At 44.3% G+C, this 12,741-nt stretch overlaps 1 protein-coding gene across 1 annotated transcript in view; it reads left to right on the top strand.

The window, feature by feature from the left end:
• The window catches only part of cep290 (centrosomal protein 290), a 56,405-nt gene that overhangs the window by 16,269 nt on the left and 27,395 nt on the right, over positions 1-12,741 (top strand). The window contains exons 11-29 of the mRNA XM_039016939.1: positions 775-904; positions 1,228-1,388; positions 1,610-1,772; positions 2,208-2,308; positions 2,524-2,590; positions 2,752-2,864; positions 3,065-3,149; positions 3,382-3,518; positions 3,656-3,820; positions 4,945-5,094; positions 5,278-5,393; positions 5,827-5,929; positions 6,025-6,255; positions 6,470-6,643; positions 6,867-6,978; positions 7,178-7,383; positions 9,704-9,855; positions 10,085-10,196; positions 10,485-10,940. Coding sequence (XP_038872867.1) covers positions 775-904; positions 1,228-1,388; positions 1,610-1,772; positions 2,208-2,308; positions 2,524-2,590; positions 2,752-2,864; positions 3,065-3,149; positions 3,382-3,518; positions 3,656-3,820; positions 4,945-5,094; positions 5,278-5,393; positions 5,827-5,929; positions 6,025-6,255; positions 6,470-6,643; positions 6,867-6,978; positions 7,178-7,383; positions 9,704-9,855; positions 10,085-10,196; positions 10,485-10,940 — 2,934 coding nt within the window. The remainder of the gene's footprint in view (positions 1-774; positions 905-1,227; positions 1,389-1,609; positions 1,773-2,207; positions 2,309-2,523; positions 2,591-2,751; positions 2,865-3,064; positions 3,150-3,381; positions 3,519-3,655; positions 3,821-4,944; positions 5,095-5,277; positions 5,394-5,826; positions 5,930-6,024; positions 6,256-6,469; positions 6,644-6,866; positions 6,979-7,177; positions 7,384-9,703; positions 9,856-10,084; positions 10,197-10,484; positions 10,941-12,741) is intronic.

Genomic DNA, 12,741 nt, shown 5'->3' with positions numbered 1-12,741 from the left:
GTGTGTCCAAACTTTTGACTGGTACTGTATATAAAAACAGTATTTGAAGAAACATTGAATTGGGCTTTTTGGCTATTATCCAATAGAAACACATTGAATAACAGATTCATACATGGAAAAATTATTTAAAAGGAAGTATGTTTGGAAGTGGCTGTCCTATATCTGAAAGATATAAGAAGTATGTATTTATTTTTTACCGTGGAATGAACACCTTTGACGTGGAAATGCCCTATTTACTTCCATTCATTTTTCGGCCCAGTACCGGGTAACCTTCCGACGAGTCCTGTGACACTTGTGTGGGTTGTAGATAAAAACTGAGAACACCATCGTGTTCATGAGAGTCTCACCTTCCATGGAGGGGTCATATTAGTGTGTAGCCCAAACCGTTCAAACACTACAGGCAGATGTTGGCACATCGGCGGTACCGACTTCAGACGAGATACTGTATCTTTGTGTTCCATCTGTCATTTCCACTGCAGCTTCTCTTCTGTTCATTCTGTTCTTTTCTCCTGTTTTCTCCTGTCTTTACTTGCACTCCCGTCACTAACTCGTGGCCAGGTCATATATGAGCTATGTGGTGTAAGTTACTCGGTCCTCCATATTTCTTGTCTATTTTACAGACCTCTCTCTGCTTTCATTTCATTTCATTTCACAAGATCTCATGTCTTTTATTACACATTATTGTCCACAAATCACAACCTGCTGTGCTCTTCCGTGGTTGTCCTTGTACTAACGCTGGTTCCAAACTAATAAATGTTTGTGAATGTCTTCAAGGCCGTGCTAGAGAGAGACAATCAAATCAAGATGCTGACAGAGCAAGTGGAGCAGTATACGGGGGAGATGGAGAGAAATGCCCTGCTCATAGAGGAACTCAAGAAGCCCCTGAAGAAAGACAGAGGTGCGTGTCAAATTGTCTTGTTGTAAAAGCACATGGATCTGGATGCTGTTAACAAGGAATGTTGTTCTTGGTGTCAGCCAAGGCTGCTATGCACCAACATTGCTATAAGATTGAAAAAGTGTGGGTGTTCTCTGCAGGTTAGTTGGCGCCAACTTTACAGTATATTTTTTAGCTTCAGACAATTTAGCTAAAATGTTTCTTAAAGGGAAGACATTTAGCGCGTTAGGGTTAGCATTTGTATCTCTAGTGTAGCACAGAGCCATAAACTCTGATTTAGCATTGTTAGCAATAGCTTATAGCTCAAAGTGTTTCCCCAGGTCTGCCCTCAGCCATCCAGCAGAGGAAGCTGGACGAGCTAACCGCTAAGCTGCAGGCCACAGAGACAAGAGCACAGGAAGCAGAACGTGTGGCCGAGCTAGCCGAGACAGACGCCAGGGACAAGGACAAAGAGCTCAGTGACACATTAAACCACATGAGACTCTATGAGTCTGTAAGTCTGCCTAGCCTGCCCGATTCCACAAATGCTCAGTTGCTTAAGGTCCTCCAACAAGCCCTACTTAAGTCAAAAAAACTATTTTCCCCCACCCCTGTGGTTATTCTCATGACTCATGCAACAGGCTTTGTTTTTGAGATGTCTGGTCTGTCAAATCTTGTATCCTAGATTAAACAAAGTATGAAAGCCATGGCTGATCTCTCTTTACTGTCCTGCAGGGCACTGATGGTCTGCAGGTGGCCATCGCTGAGATCAAAGAGTGTAAGAATCAGATGAGAGTGCGAGACCGTGAGGCGGAGGCTATGACCAGAGAGATCAACCAGCTGGAGATGAGAATCAACAACCTTCTGGATGAGAACGAAGATCTTAGGGAACGACTCGGTAAGTCACACACCAAACAAATGTAATTAACAAACTTCAAGTCACATTTTATTTATGTTAATTTCACAATGTCTCAACACATGTTACAGATGGAAATTTAAAATAAGAACTGGATACAACAACAAAGAAATCAAAAACAGGGAGACAGCAGACGCAAAAGGAATTTCCTGTTGGATTGTGTTATATTTCATAAAGTTAATGAATGATGTCATTAGCTAGACATTTTTTCATTGTTGAATATCCTTTCATTTAATAAAAAAAGAACAAGCAACAAATAACAAAGACATACAAAACAGAGTGACAGCAGACACACAATGAATTTCCTGTTGGAAGGTGTTATATTTCATTAGTGAGTTGCCTTATTAGCTAGACATTTTAATTGTTGGATATCCTTTCATTCAGTTTTTGTATTCATCCATCATCCTCTTTCATAAGGTCTGGAGCCCAAAGAGGAAGTGGATCTGACAGAATTCAGAAGAACCAAATCCCTGAAACAGAGGCAGTTCCAAGCAGAGAACCAGGTTCTCACCAAAGAGGTAGATAGGGATGGGAAGGAACCTCTTGACGTCAATTTGACTGTGTACCATTTGGTACCTTATTCCCTACATAGTGCACTAAAAGAAGTAGTACACTATACTATGGGCACTGGTTAAAAGTAGTGTACTATATAGAGAATAGGGTGCCATTTGGAACGGAACCTTTAGCTCAGCCTGTGGCCCTGTTTCCCTCACGACCCCACTTGACTCCACAGATCGAACGACTGGAAGAGGAGAGACTTGAACTGAAGAAACAAATCAGGCGAATGGTAAAGGACAAAGGTAAATATCCGCTCCATGCTACACAACTATAGGAGGGAGATATGAGTTGGTTAGCCAGCATGCCATACAAGTACTGATAACAAGTTAGTAGTATTTCATCCCCCATTTAACTAAGTCTATCTGTATTTTTGTGCTGATAAACCCAATTTTCTTCATCATAGGGATCACAGTGACCAGCTCATTGCTAGAGGATGATGCCAAGCCCACCAGATCCATCAAACTGACACCAACACCAACCTTCACTTCTGCAGATGAGGAGGAGATCAAACGCAAGGTTAGATGACAGAAGGAGATGTCAGAATTCTGGTCGTTTAAAAGACGTTTAAAAATGGCCTTTATAAATCAGTATACGACCTAACCATGACATCACCGAAGACATCACCCTGACATTTTTTTGTTGCCAGTTTTTTCCACTGTATGGTTTATGTAGGCTATATCCTGTCTTATATACATCCTTTCCCACTTGTTTTACAGTATGAGCATCTGAGGAGAGAACTGAACCATAAGGAGAGAGACTTGGAGCATCAGAGGACCCAGTCTTCTCAATTTAAATCCAAATGTATGTACAAACTGGCAGTATATCGTATAGTAGGAAATGTTGAAGTAGTTTTATGGCTACTCACAGCATTTCACACTATACGCTGTCAGAAATGCACACTATGTCTTCCTCAATACTATTTCCTAGTAAAGGACTAGGTAGTGTCAATGCATTGAGTGAGAAACGTGGATGTCCAAAGGAATCCCTGAACACAGTTGGATAAGCGCTGCTCTCTTCTCTCTGTGTCCCTTAGTGGAAGACTTGTTTAAGGAGAACAAGCAGCTGGAACAAGGTATGAAGGAGATTCTTCAGGCCATCCAGGATGCTCAACAGAAAACCCCCTCCTCACAAGCTGCTGTCTCTATCCCCAGTCTGGAGAAGCTGGTCCGTGTAAGTGTAGCCAGTAGCATCATCACAGCTGTCCACATTTGATATGTCGTCACTCTATTGTTCTTAGAATGTTCATTCAAGCCCTGAATTGAAATGGAATTGACCCCAACCCTGCTCCACCATGTTCCATGTTCCAGGCAATAGAGATGAAGAACTCTGATGGGAAGTTTGACACCAGCCTCCACCTGAAGGCCCAGGTAGACCAGCTGACGGGAAGGAACGACGAGATCAGACAGGAAATGAGGGCAGCTCGGGAGGAAGCTGCCAGCGCCATGAGTCAACTGGTCAAAGCCAAAGAAAAGGTATCCAGCTGGCTGGTTGTACTTACTGTACAGTATGTAGGGCAAGTTATGAGAAAGCCACAGAATTATATTTTGCTGTTGTATGAGTGTATATACATTTTTCACAAAGGGCCAAATAATGTCTGTCCATTTCTTTCTTTTGTCAACTTGTTATATATTATTTTGCCACAGGCAGACTGTTTGTCAAGGCAACAATGTAGTGTTGTTAATGGCAGAAACAATCAGGTACCTGCAGGCTATGAATAACTCAATGTTAAGTAGTAATGGCATCCAATCCATATGAACCTCATACCTACTGGCACTGTAATTCCATTCCACCTCAATAGCTTAAAGCTGGACTCCTTAATTGGTGAAACTGCCACGTCCATCTGCAATATTCCAATGACAAAGAGGTTACTGCAAACAACCAGCACTGTTTCTTTTCTCCTCTGACATCGGTGCACGCGTGATAGAACACCAGAAGATGTACTGCATGTGTTTTTACCATGCTGCGCAAAGCTCCTCACCTCCGCTTCTTCAACAAAACAAAAACAGTAACAGCGGTGGTGGGGCGGACAGTGGCGCTGTTTCCCTTACTTTGATTCCATCGTTAAGTTGTTCCATGGATATTGTTGCGTATCTGTGTCTTTTTCATTGCAGTCTTTTGAATGTCTAGTAAATAGGCACTGTACTGCTGCCATTGATACCATTTAAGACTAAATCTATAATAGGGGATACCATTTAAGACTAAATCTGTAATAGGGGATACCATTTAAGACTAAATCTATAATAGGGGATACCATTTAAGACTAAATCTGTAATAGGTGATACCATTTTAGACTAAATCTATAATAGGGGATACCATTTAAGACTAAATCTGTAATAGGGTATACCGTTTAAGACTAAATCTGTAATAGGTGATACCATTTAAGACTAAATCTATAATAGGGGATACCATTTAAGACTAAATCTATAATAGGTGATACCATTTAAGACTAAATCTATAATAGGGGATACCATTTAAGACTAAATCTATAATAGGGGATACCATTTAAGACTAAATCTATAATAGGGGATACCATTTAAGACTAAATCTATAATAGGTGCCAAATTAATACTGTTTCCCTTCTATCTCTGTTGGTCAGGTGACCCGTGTGGAGGGCGATATGGAGGCGCTGAGAAAGTCCAAAGGGGGCGGGGTAATCTTTAGGACCCTGAATCTCCCTGACGACATGGCCCTATCCAGCACTGAGGTTATCAGCTCTCTGAATGAGTATGCCGTTCGACTGTTACGGGTCAGTCTCGCCCAACTTCGCCCATCACTGTTAGCCTAATCGATTGTAATTGAGATTGACAACAAAGCAGTTGGCGACTGCAATGCAGCCGATCTCAAACACGCACTATTTCTTGTATTATTCTCTGTAACTCGTCTCCCAAATGATTTGAGAGACATTTTCACATATAATGTTCTTTTTTAGGAGATTAAAAACAAAGAGGAGTCAAGCCAGCAGCTGGTGGCAGCCTTGGAAGAGTACAAGGGGAAGTTTGCTGTGATTCGCCATCAGCAGGGACTCCTCTACAAGGAGCACCAAAGGTACAGTAGGGCAGTTGGTTGAGATCATCTGCAGTTAGAGGACCAAGCTTACTGTACATCAAATGTATTTATAAAGCCCTTCTTACATCAGCTGATGTCACAAAGTGCTGTACAGAAACCCAGCCTAAAACCCCAAACATCAAGCAAATGCATGTGTAGAAGCACAGTGTACAGCATGTACAGTATGACAGTGGTGCTGCGCACCTACCAAATCAGGACACCCCCTTATGCTTGAAAAGATCAACATGGACACCCCCATTATTGTTCAGATTATTAACCCTAACCCAGCCCCCTATTTTTAGGGCACTAGAAAAGTGAATGTGTCATTTGAACTCGGTCCTCCCTACACACCTGCATACAGCAAGACTGATACCCACAAAGCTGAATAGAACACAAAACTCTTAACTTATCTTTGAGTATTATGATGGTGTAGTGAGAAGGAGGTCTGGCAGAAGGAGAAGGAGACATTCACAGAGATGAAGAACAAGCTGGAGGAGCAGAAGCTGGTGGACACAGTAAAGATCAAAGAGTTCAATGTGAGTGACAGAGCCAAACATTGCTCAGTGGCTCACTGTATCTCTAAACTCTGCATTATATTCAATGTATTTCTAATCCCCACTGTGTCCAATAGCACTGGCTGGAGGCACTGCAGAAGGATCCAGAGGAGCTGCGGAGGCAGGTGGCGGAGGCGGCCCGGAGGATGACGGTTCTGCGTGTGAACGAGAAGTCTCTAACACATCGCTACACCACCCTGCTGGAGCAGGAGCAGCACCTCCGCAAGGACAACAACAAACTGAGGGATGACTTCAGCACCATGCAGGCCTCTGTCACACAGAGGATAGGATACCTGACCAGATACAAGGTACACGTGCCCTCTGATTGTCTGAAATGTTGCCATATTGCATACACCTATCCAGGAACAATAAAAGAAGGGTCAAGGGTAGAAGAGTTCACTTGACTGACAAATGACCAAGAAATAACTTTGAAGTGTATACTTTTAATGACTGGTATAGAGAATAATTTAACCCCCAATTCAATCGTTTTCTTCACAAGACTTGATATAGCATTTTTTGTAGGACATTGCAGCGTATAAGCTGGCAGCGCTGCAGAAAGCCCTGGATGACAGCGTCCCCTCATCAGAGCTGGAGAGGGCCAACAAGCAATACACAGAGCTGACGGTGAAATACAGGGACATGCTCCAGAAAGACAACCACCTGGTGCAGAGGACCACCAACCTAGAACACCTAGAGGTAGGTCTTTCTCTCCCCGTCTCCTTTTCAGGACTGGTGGAATCTCAAATGACTTAATATTAGTGCAAATGAAGAAAAGGAACTTTCGTTTAGTAGTTAACAGTGAATGTGTCAAATTAAACCTTTATTAGTGGATAATTATTGACGCTATGGCTCCTCTTTCGTTGATTGAGAGCTTTTTGGGGACTCAGACCCTATCTGTCTTTTTCCCTTCTACTTTTAGGGTGAGAACATGTCCCTCCGTGAGCACATCACTGCCCTCAATAAAGAGCTGGAGATTACCAAGGAGAAACTCCACACTCTGGAGCAAGCCTGGGAGCACATCAACACATTAGGTAAGCTTCACAACTGAGGATTGAAAATACTTCACTTTTAGAGTCTGTATTGTCTCTCCAAAGCCCTATAATTTCTGACAAGGGTTGCAAAATTCCCTGAACTTTCTTGAAGTTTCCGAGTTTTTCAGAAATCTCATTTGGAAGATTCTTAGAATTTTCCAACCGTATTTCTGACCCTGGAGCGTTTTTCTATTCCCAGGTGGTGAGAGCAGCATGGACAAGGCAGCGAAGGCAATGGCCAACAGTGAGATTATATCAACGTCCAGGAGGATCACCACCTTGGAGATGAAGGAGCTGAATGAGCGACAGAGGGCTGAGCATGCCCACAAGATGTACGAACACCTCAGGAACTCTCTCAGACTGGTGGAGGAGCGCAACGTGGAGCTGGAGACAAAGTTCGCCGAGGTAGGAGAGGGCTATCTACATAGTGTAGGAGTTAGGGAAGGGACAAAGCATCTATTCCGCCATAAGCAAACAGGAAAACGCTCACCCAGAGGCGGCGCTCTTAGTAGCCAGGGACTTTAATGCAGGGAAACTTAAATCCGTCTTACCAAATTTCTATTGGCATGTTAAATGTGCAACCAGAGGGGAAAAAACTCTGGACCACCTTTACTCTACACAGGGCTTGCAAACCAGTACAGACTACAAAGGGAAGCACAGCCGAGAGCTGCCCAGTAACACGAGTTTACCAGATGAGCTAAACTACTTCTATGCTCGCTTCGAAGCAAATAACACTGAAACATGCATGAGAGCACCAGCTGTTCGGGAAGACTGTGATCACGCTTTCCGCAGCCGATGTGAGTAAGACCTTTAAACAGGTCAACATTCACATGGCCGCAGGGCCAGACAGATTACCAGGATGTGTACTGCGAGCATGCGCTGGACAACTGACAAGTGTCTTCACTAACATTTTCAACCTCTCCCTGTCCGAGTCTGTAACACCACCATAGTCCCTGTGCCCAAGAACAATAAGGTAACCTGCCTAAATGACTACCGACCCATAGCACTCACATCTGTAGCCATGAAGTGCTTTGAAAGGCTGGTCATGGCTCACATCAACACCATTATCCCAGAAACCCAAGACCCACTCAATTTGGCATACAGCCTCAACAGATCCACACATGATACAATCTCTATTGCACTCCACACTGTCCTTTCCCACCTGGACAAAAGGAACACCTATGTGAGAATGCTATTCAATGACTACAGCTCAGCGATCAACACCATAGTGCCCTCAAAGCTCATCAATACTTCCTGACGGGCCGCCCCCAGGTGGTAAGGGTAGGTAACAACAAATCCGCCACGCTGATCCTCAACACAGGGGGGTGCATGCTCAGTCCCCTCCTATACTCCCTGTTCACTCATGACTGCACGGCCAGGCACGACTCAAACACCATCTTTAAGTTTGCCAATGACAAAACAGTGGTAGGCCTGATCACCGACAACAACGAGACAGCCAATAGGGAGGAGGTCAGAGACCTGTCCGTGTGGTGCCAGGACAACAACCTCTCCCTCAACATGATCAAGACAAAGGAGATGATTGTGGACTACAGGAAAAAGAGGACCGAGCACGCCTCCATTCTCATTGACGGGGCTGTAGTGGAGCAGGTTGAGAGCTTCAAGTTCCTTGGTGTCCACATCACCAACAAACGAACATGGTCCAATCACACCAAGACAGCTGTGAAAGGGCACGACAAAACCTATTCCCCCTCAGGAGACTAAAAAGATTTGGCATGGGTCCTCAGATCCTCAAAAGGTTATACAGCTGCACCATCGAGAGCATCCTGACTGGTTGCATCACTGCCTGGTATGGCAACTGCTTGGCCTCCGACTGCAAGGCACTACAGAGGATAGTGCGTACGGCCCAGTACGTCACTGGGGCCAAGCTTCCTGCCATCCAGGACCTCTGTATCAGGCGGTGTCAGAGGAAGGCCCTAAAAATTGTCAAAGACTCCAGCCATCCTAATCATAGACTGTTCTCTCTGCTACCGCACAGCAAGCGGTACCGGAGTGCCAAGTCTAGGTCCAAGAGACTTCTAAACAGCTTCTACCCCCAAGCCAAAAGACTCCTGAACATCTAATCAAATGGTTACCCAGACTATTTGCATTGCCCCCCTCTTTTACACCACTGCTACTCTCTGTTGTTATCATCTATGCATAGTCACTTTAATAACTCTACCTACATGTACATATTACCTCAACTAACCGGTGCCCCTGCACATTGACTCTGTACCGGTACCCCTGCACATTGACACTGTACCGGTACCCCCCTGTGTATAGTCTCGCTATTGTTATTTTACTGCTGCTCTTTAATTACTTGTTACTTTTATTTCTTATTCTTACATTTTTTTATATATTTTTTTTAAACTGAATTGTTGGTTAGGGACTCGTAAGTAAGCATTTCACTGTAAGGTCTACCTGTTGTATTTGGCGAATGTGATTAATAACATTGGATTTGATTTGAAAAGACAAATCTCTGTTCCCTGTGGCAATGGACAATCATTTCAATTTCATTTGATAGTTTATTGGATAGGGACAGATGCAAACACATGGAAGCATTGAATAAATAATAATATTTTTCACTGCATATATAGTGTGTATAGATCATGGCAATTCTCAACACCTGTCCCTAGTAGAGAACATGGCTGGACAAGGCCATGCAGTATCCTGGACTATGTCTTATAGTGACACAAAGCCCCTGACCTGAAGTGTTGTTGGTCCCCAGCTAACAAAGCTGTACCTGGGGGCCCAGAGAATGGAGCGGGAGCTGAGAGATGAGCTGGCCGACAGTGTCTCTAAAGACGGCAGCAACGCCGACCGCGCCAGGATCACCCAGCTGGAGAAGGCTGAGGCCGAACTCAAGGTGGAGGCCTCAATGTATGTACTAAATCCACTCATGTAATATGTGATAATTCCTCCTGTGATCTAGTTATATTTACGTGTATGTGATTCTGACTAATGAAACTGGACTAATGCCCTAGCCTAAATGCAATGTGCCCTGATCCCATCCCTGATTTAGTAAGCTTTACTACTACTGCCCAGTAAGCTTGCGTTTTATAATGGCAGTTGGTAATGGGATAAGGTGCTAACCATGCTATGTATCCAGGTTGAGGGAGGTGTCTGACGTGGCTAAGATGCAGGTGTCCGCCCTGGAGGCCAGACAGCAGTCCAGAGAGAAGGAGGTTAAAGCTCTAAGGAGGCAGGTCCTCGACTACCAGGTAACGCAACACAACACGGATGCTATTCAACCCTATTTAACCTTATTCATTTAACTCATCCTCATTCTACTCAAGTAACTCAACCACGAGAGATGAGAAATCTTCTTATTGTCAATAGTTGATCAAGTTTAACAATGATACCATTGCAATGAATGACTGGCTATTCATTGTGCATACCGGTAGTTAGAAGAGCTAACTACCATGTTGCTCAAATTTATCTCACTACTAGCATTGTTGCTAATGCTAACTTTTCCGTCCTGTCCTGCTCTGTCTTGTTTGTCCACCCAGTCCCAGTCAGACGAGAGAGCCCTGATCGCCAAGCTCCACCAGCACATCGTAGCGCTGCAGCTCAGCGAATCAGCCGCCGTGGGGAAGCTAGAGGCCACCGCCACCCGGATCCAGCAGCTTGAGGCCTACATGCTCCGTGCCGAGCAGAAACTGGACGCCAGCGAGAAATCCCTGTACCACGCTCGCCAGGAGGGCCGGAACCGAGCCAGGCACCTCCAACAGTCCATCCAGTCTCTCCGCAGGCAGTTTGCCGGGGCTCTGCCCTTAGCCCAGCAGGAGAAGTTCTCTCAGACCATGATGCGCCTGCAGGAGGATAGAGGGACCGCGCAGGAGGAGAAGAGGAGAGCAGAGGAGGAGAGGAGGAGGATGGAGGGGAAGGCCCAGGAGCTGGAGCTGAGGCTGAAAGGGTTAGAGGAGCTCATAGCTACGCTGAAGGATGTGAAAGGAGCTCAGAAGGTGGGTGGGCAAGGACCAATGATGTATATAAACCCTGGATTGTTGATGCTATGTAATGGCCAAAGAAAGGCTTTGAAGCCACCAGCCGCCATATAGGTACTCCACAGAAGGAGCAGTCCTCCATAGGAATTAATGGAATTCTACAGTATTTCAATCAAATATTTAACGGACTAAATTACATTATTTTAGTATTTATTTGTTGTCGTGGGGACAGTAATATTAGTAGTCTCTTAAAAAAAAAAAGGAATATGTTTTTATATAATAAAAAAAAATATATATGTTCAGTTCATATAATATAATTTAAAAGTATGCATTAAGGCATATGTAACAGAATATATTTGTCAAAAAATTATCTAGACATTAATAAATGCATTTCTATAACTTCCAAAATCTTTTTTTACAGTGGAGGACGAGTACCTAAAGGGGTCCTAAAATTCTAAATCAAATAGTTAAATAACCATGGCAACCCACCCAGACCTATTCATAGCCCTTCACTCCAGAGCTAGTCATTTGTGTTGAATTGTAATTGCTTTATTGTTATTGTTCAGGCTTATACACTATATGACCAAAAGTATGTGGACACTGCTTGTCGAATATCTCATTCCAAAATCATGGGCATTATTATGGAGTTGGTGCCCCCTTTGCTGCTATAACATCCTCCACTCTTCTGGGAAGGCTTTCCACCAGAACAGGGGTACTCAACTCTTACCCTACGAGGTCTGGAACCTGCTGGTTTTCTGTTCTACCTGATTATTAATTGCACACACCTGGTGTCCCAGGTCTAAATCCCTAATTAGAGGGGAACAATGAAAAAATGCAGTGGAACTGGCTTTGAGGTTCAGAGTTGTTCCAACACTAGATGTTGGAACATTGCTGTGGGTGCTTCCATTTAGCCACGAGCATTAGTGAGGTCAGGCACTGATGTTGGGCGATTAAGGCCTGGCTCTCAGTCAGTGTTCCAGTTCATCCCAAAGGCGTTCGGTTTGGGGTCAGGGCTTTGTGCAAGCCAGTCAAGTTCTTCCACAACAATCTCGACAAACCATTTCTGTATGGACCTCGCTTTGTGCACTGGGGCATTGTCATGCTGAAACAGGAAAGGGACTTCCCCAAACAGTTGCCCCAAAGTTGAAATCACAGAATCGTCTAGAATGTCATTGTATTCTGTAGCATTAAGATTTCCCTTTACTGGAACTAAGGGGCCTAGCCCGAACAATGAACAACAGCCCCAGACCATTATTTCTCCTTCACCTAACTTTACAGTTGGTACTATGCATTGGCGCAGATTGTGTTCTCCTGGCATCTGCCAAACCCAGATTCGTCCGTCAGACCGCCAGATGGTGAAGCGTTTCTACTGCTCCAGAGCCCAATGGCTGTGAGCTTTACACCACTCCAGCGGACGCTTGGCATTGAGTATGGTGATCTTAGGCTTGTGTGAGGCTGCTCGGCCATGAAAACCCATTTCATGAAGCTCCCGACGAACAGTTCTTGTGCTGTCGTTGCTTCCATAGGCAGTTTGGAACTCGGTAGTGAGTGTTGCAACCGAGGGCAGACAATTTTTACGCTCTACGGGCTTCAGCACTTGGCTGTCCCGTACTGTAAGCTTGTGTGGCCTACTAAATTCGCGGCTGAGCCGTTGTTGCTCCTAGACGTTTCCACTTCACAATAACAGCGCTTAAAGTTGACCTGGGCAGCTCTAGCAAGAGTAAATATATATATAGTGTAAATGATCCTTGGTATGACCATCTATTGCTCTGTCATTGTATAGCTTTTCTTCTGACTTTCCCTCCTCACCAAACTCCAG

Source organism: Salvelinus namaycush, chromosome 21, assembly GCF_016432855.1.
Source record: "Salvelinus namaycush isolate Seneca chromosome 21, SaNama_1.0, whole genome shotgun sequence".
Taxonomy (NCBI): domain Eukaryota; kingdom Metazoa; phylum Chordata; class Actinopteri; order Salmoniformes; family Salmonidae; genus Salvelinus; species Salvelinus namaycush.
The sequence above is the reverse complement of the archived record's forward strand: the minus strand, read 5'-3'. Positions and strand labels throughout refer to the sequence as shown.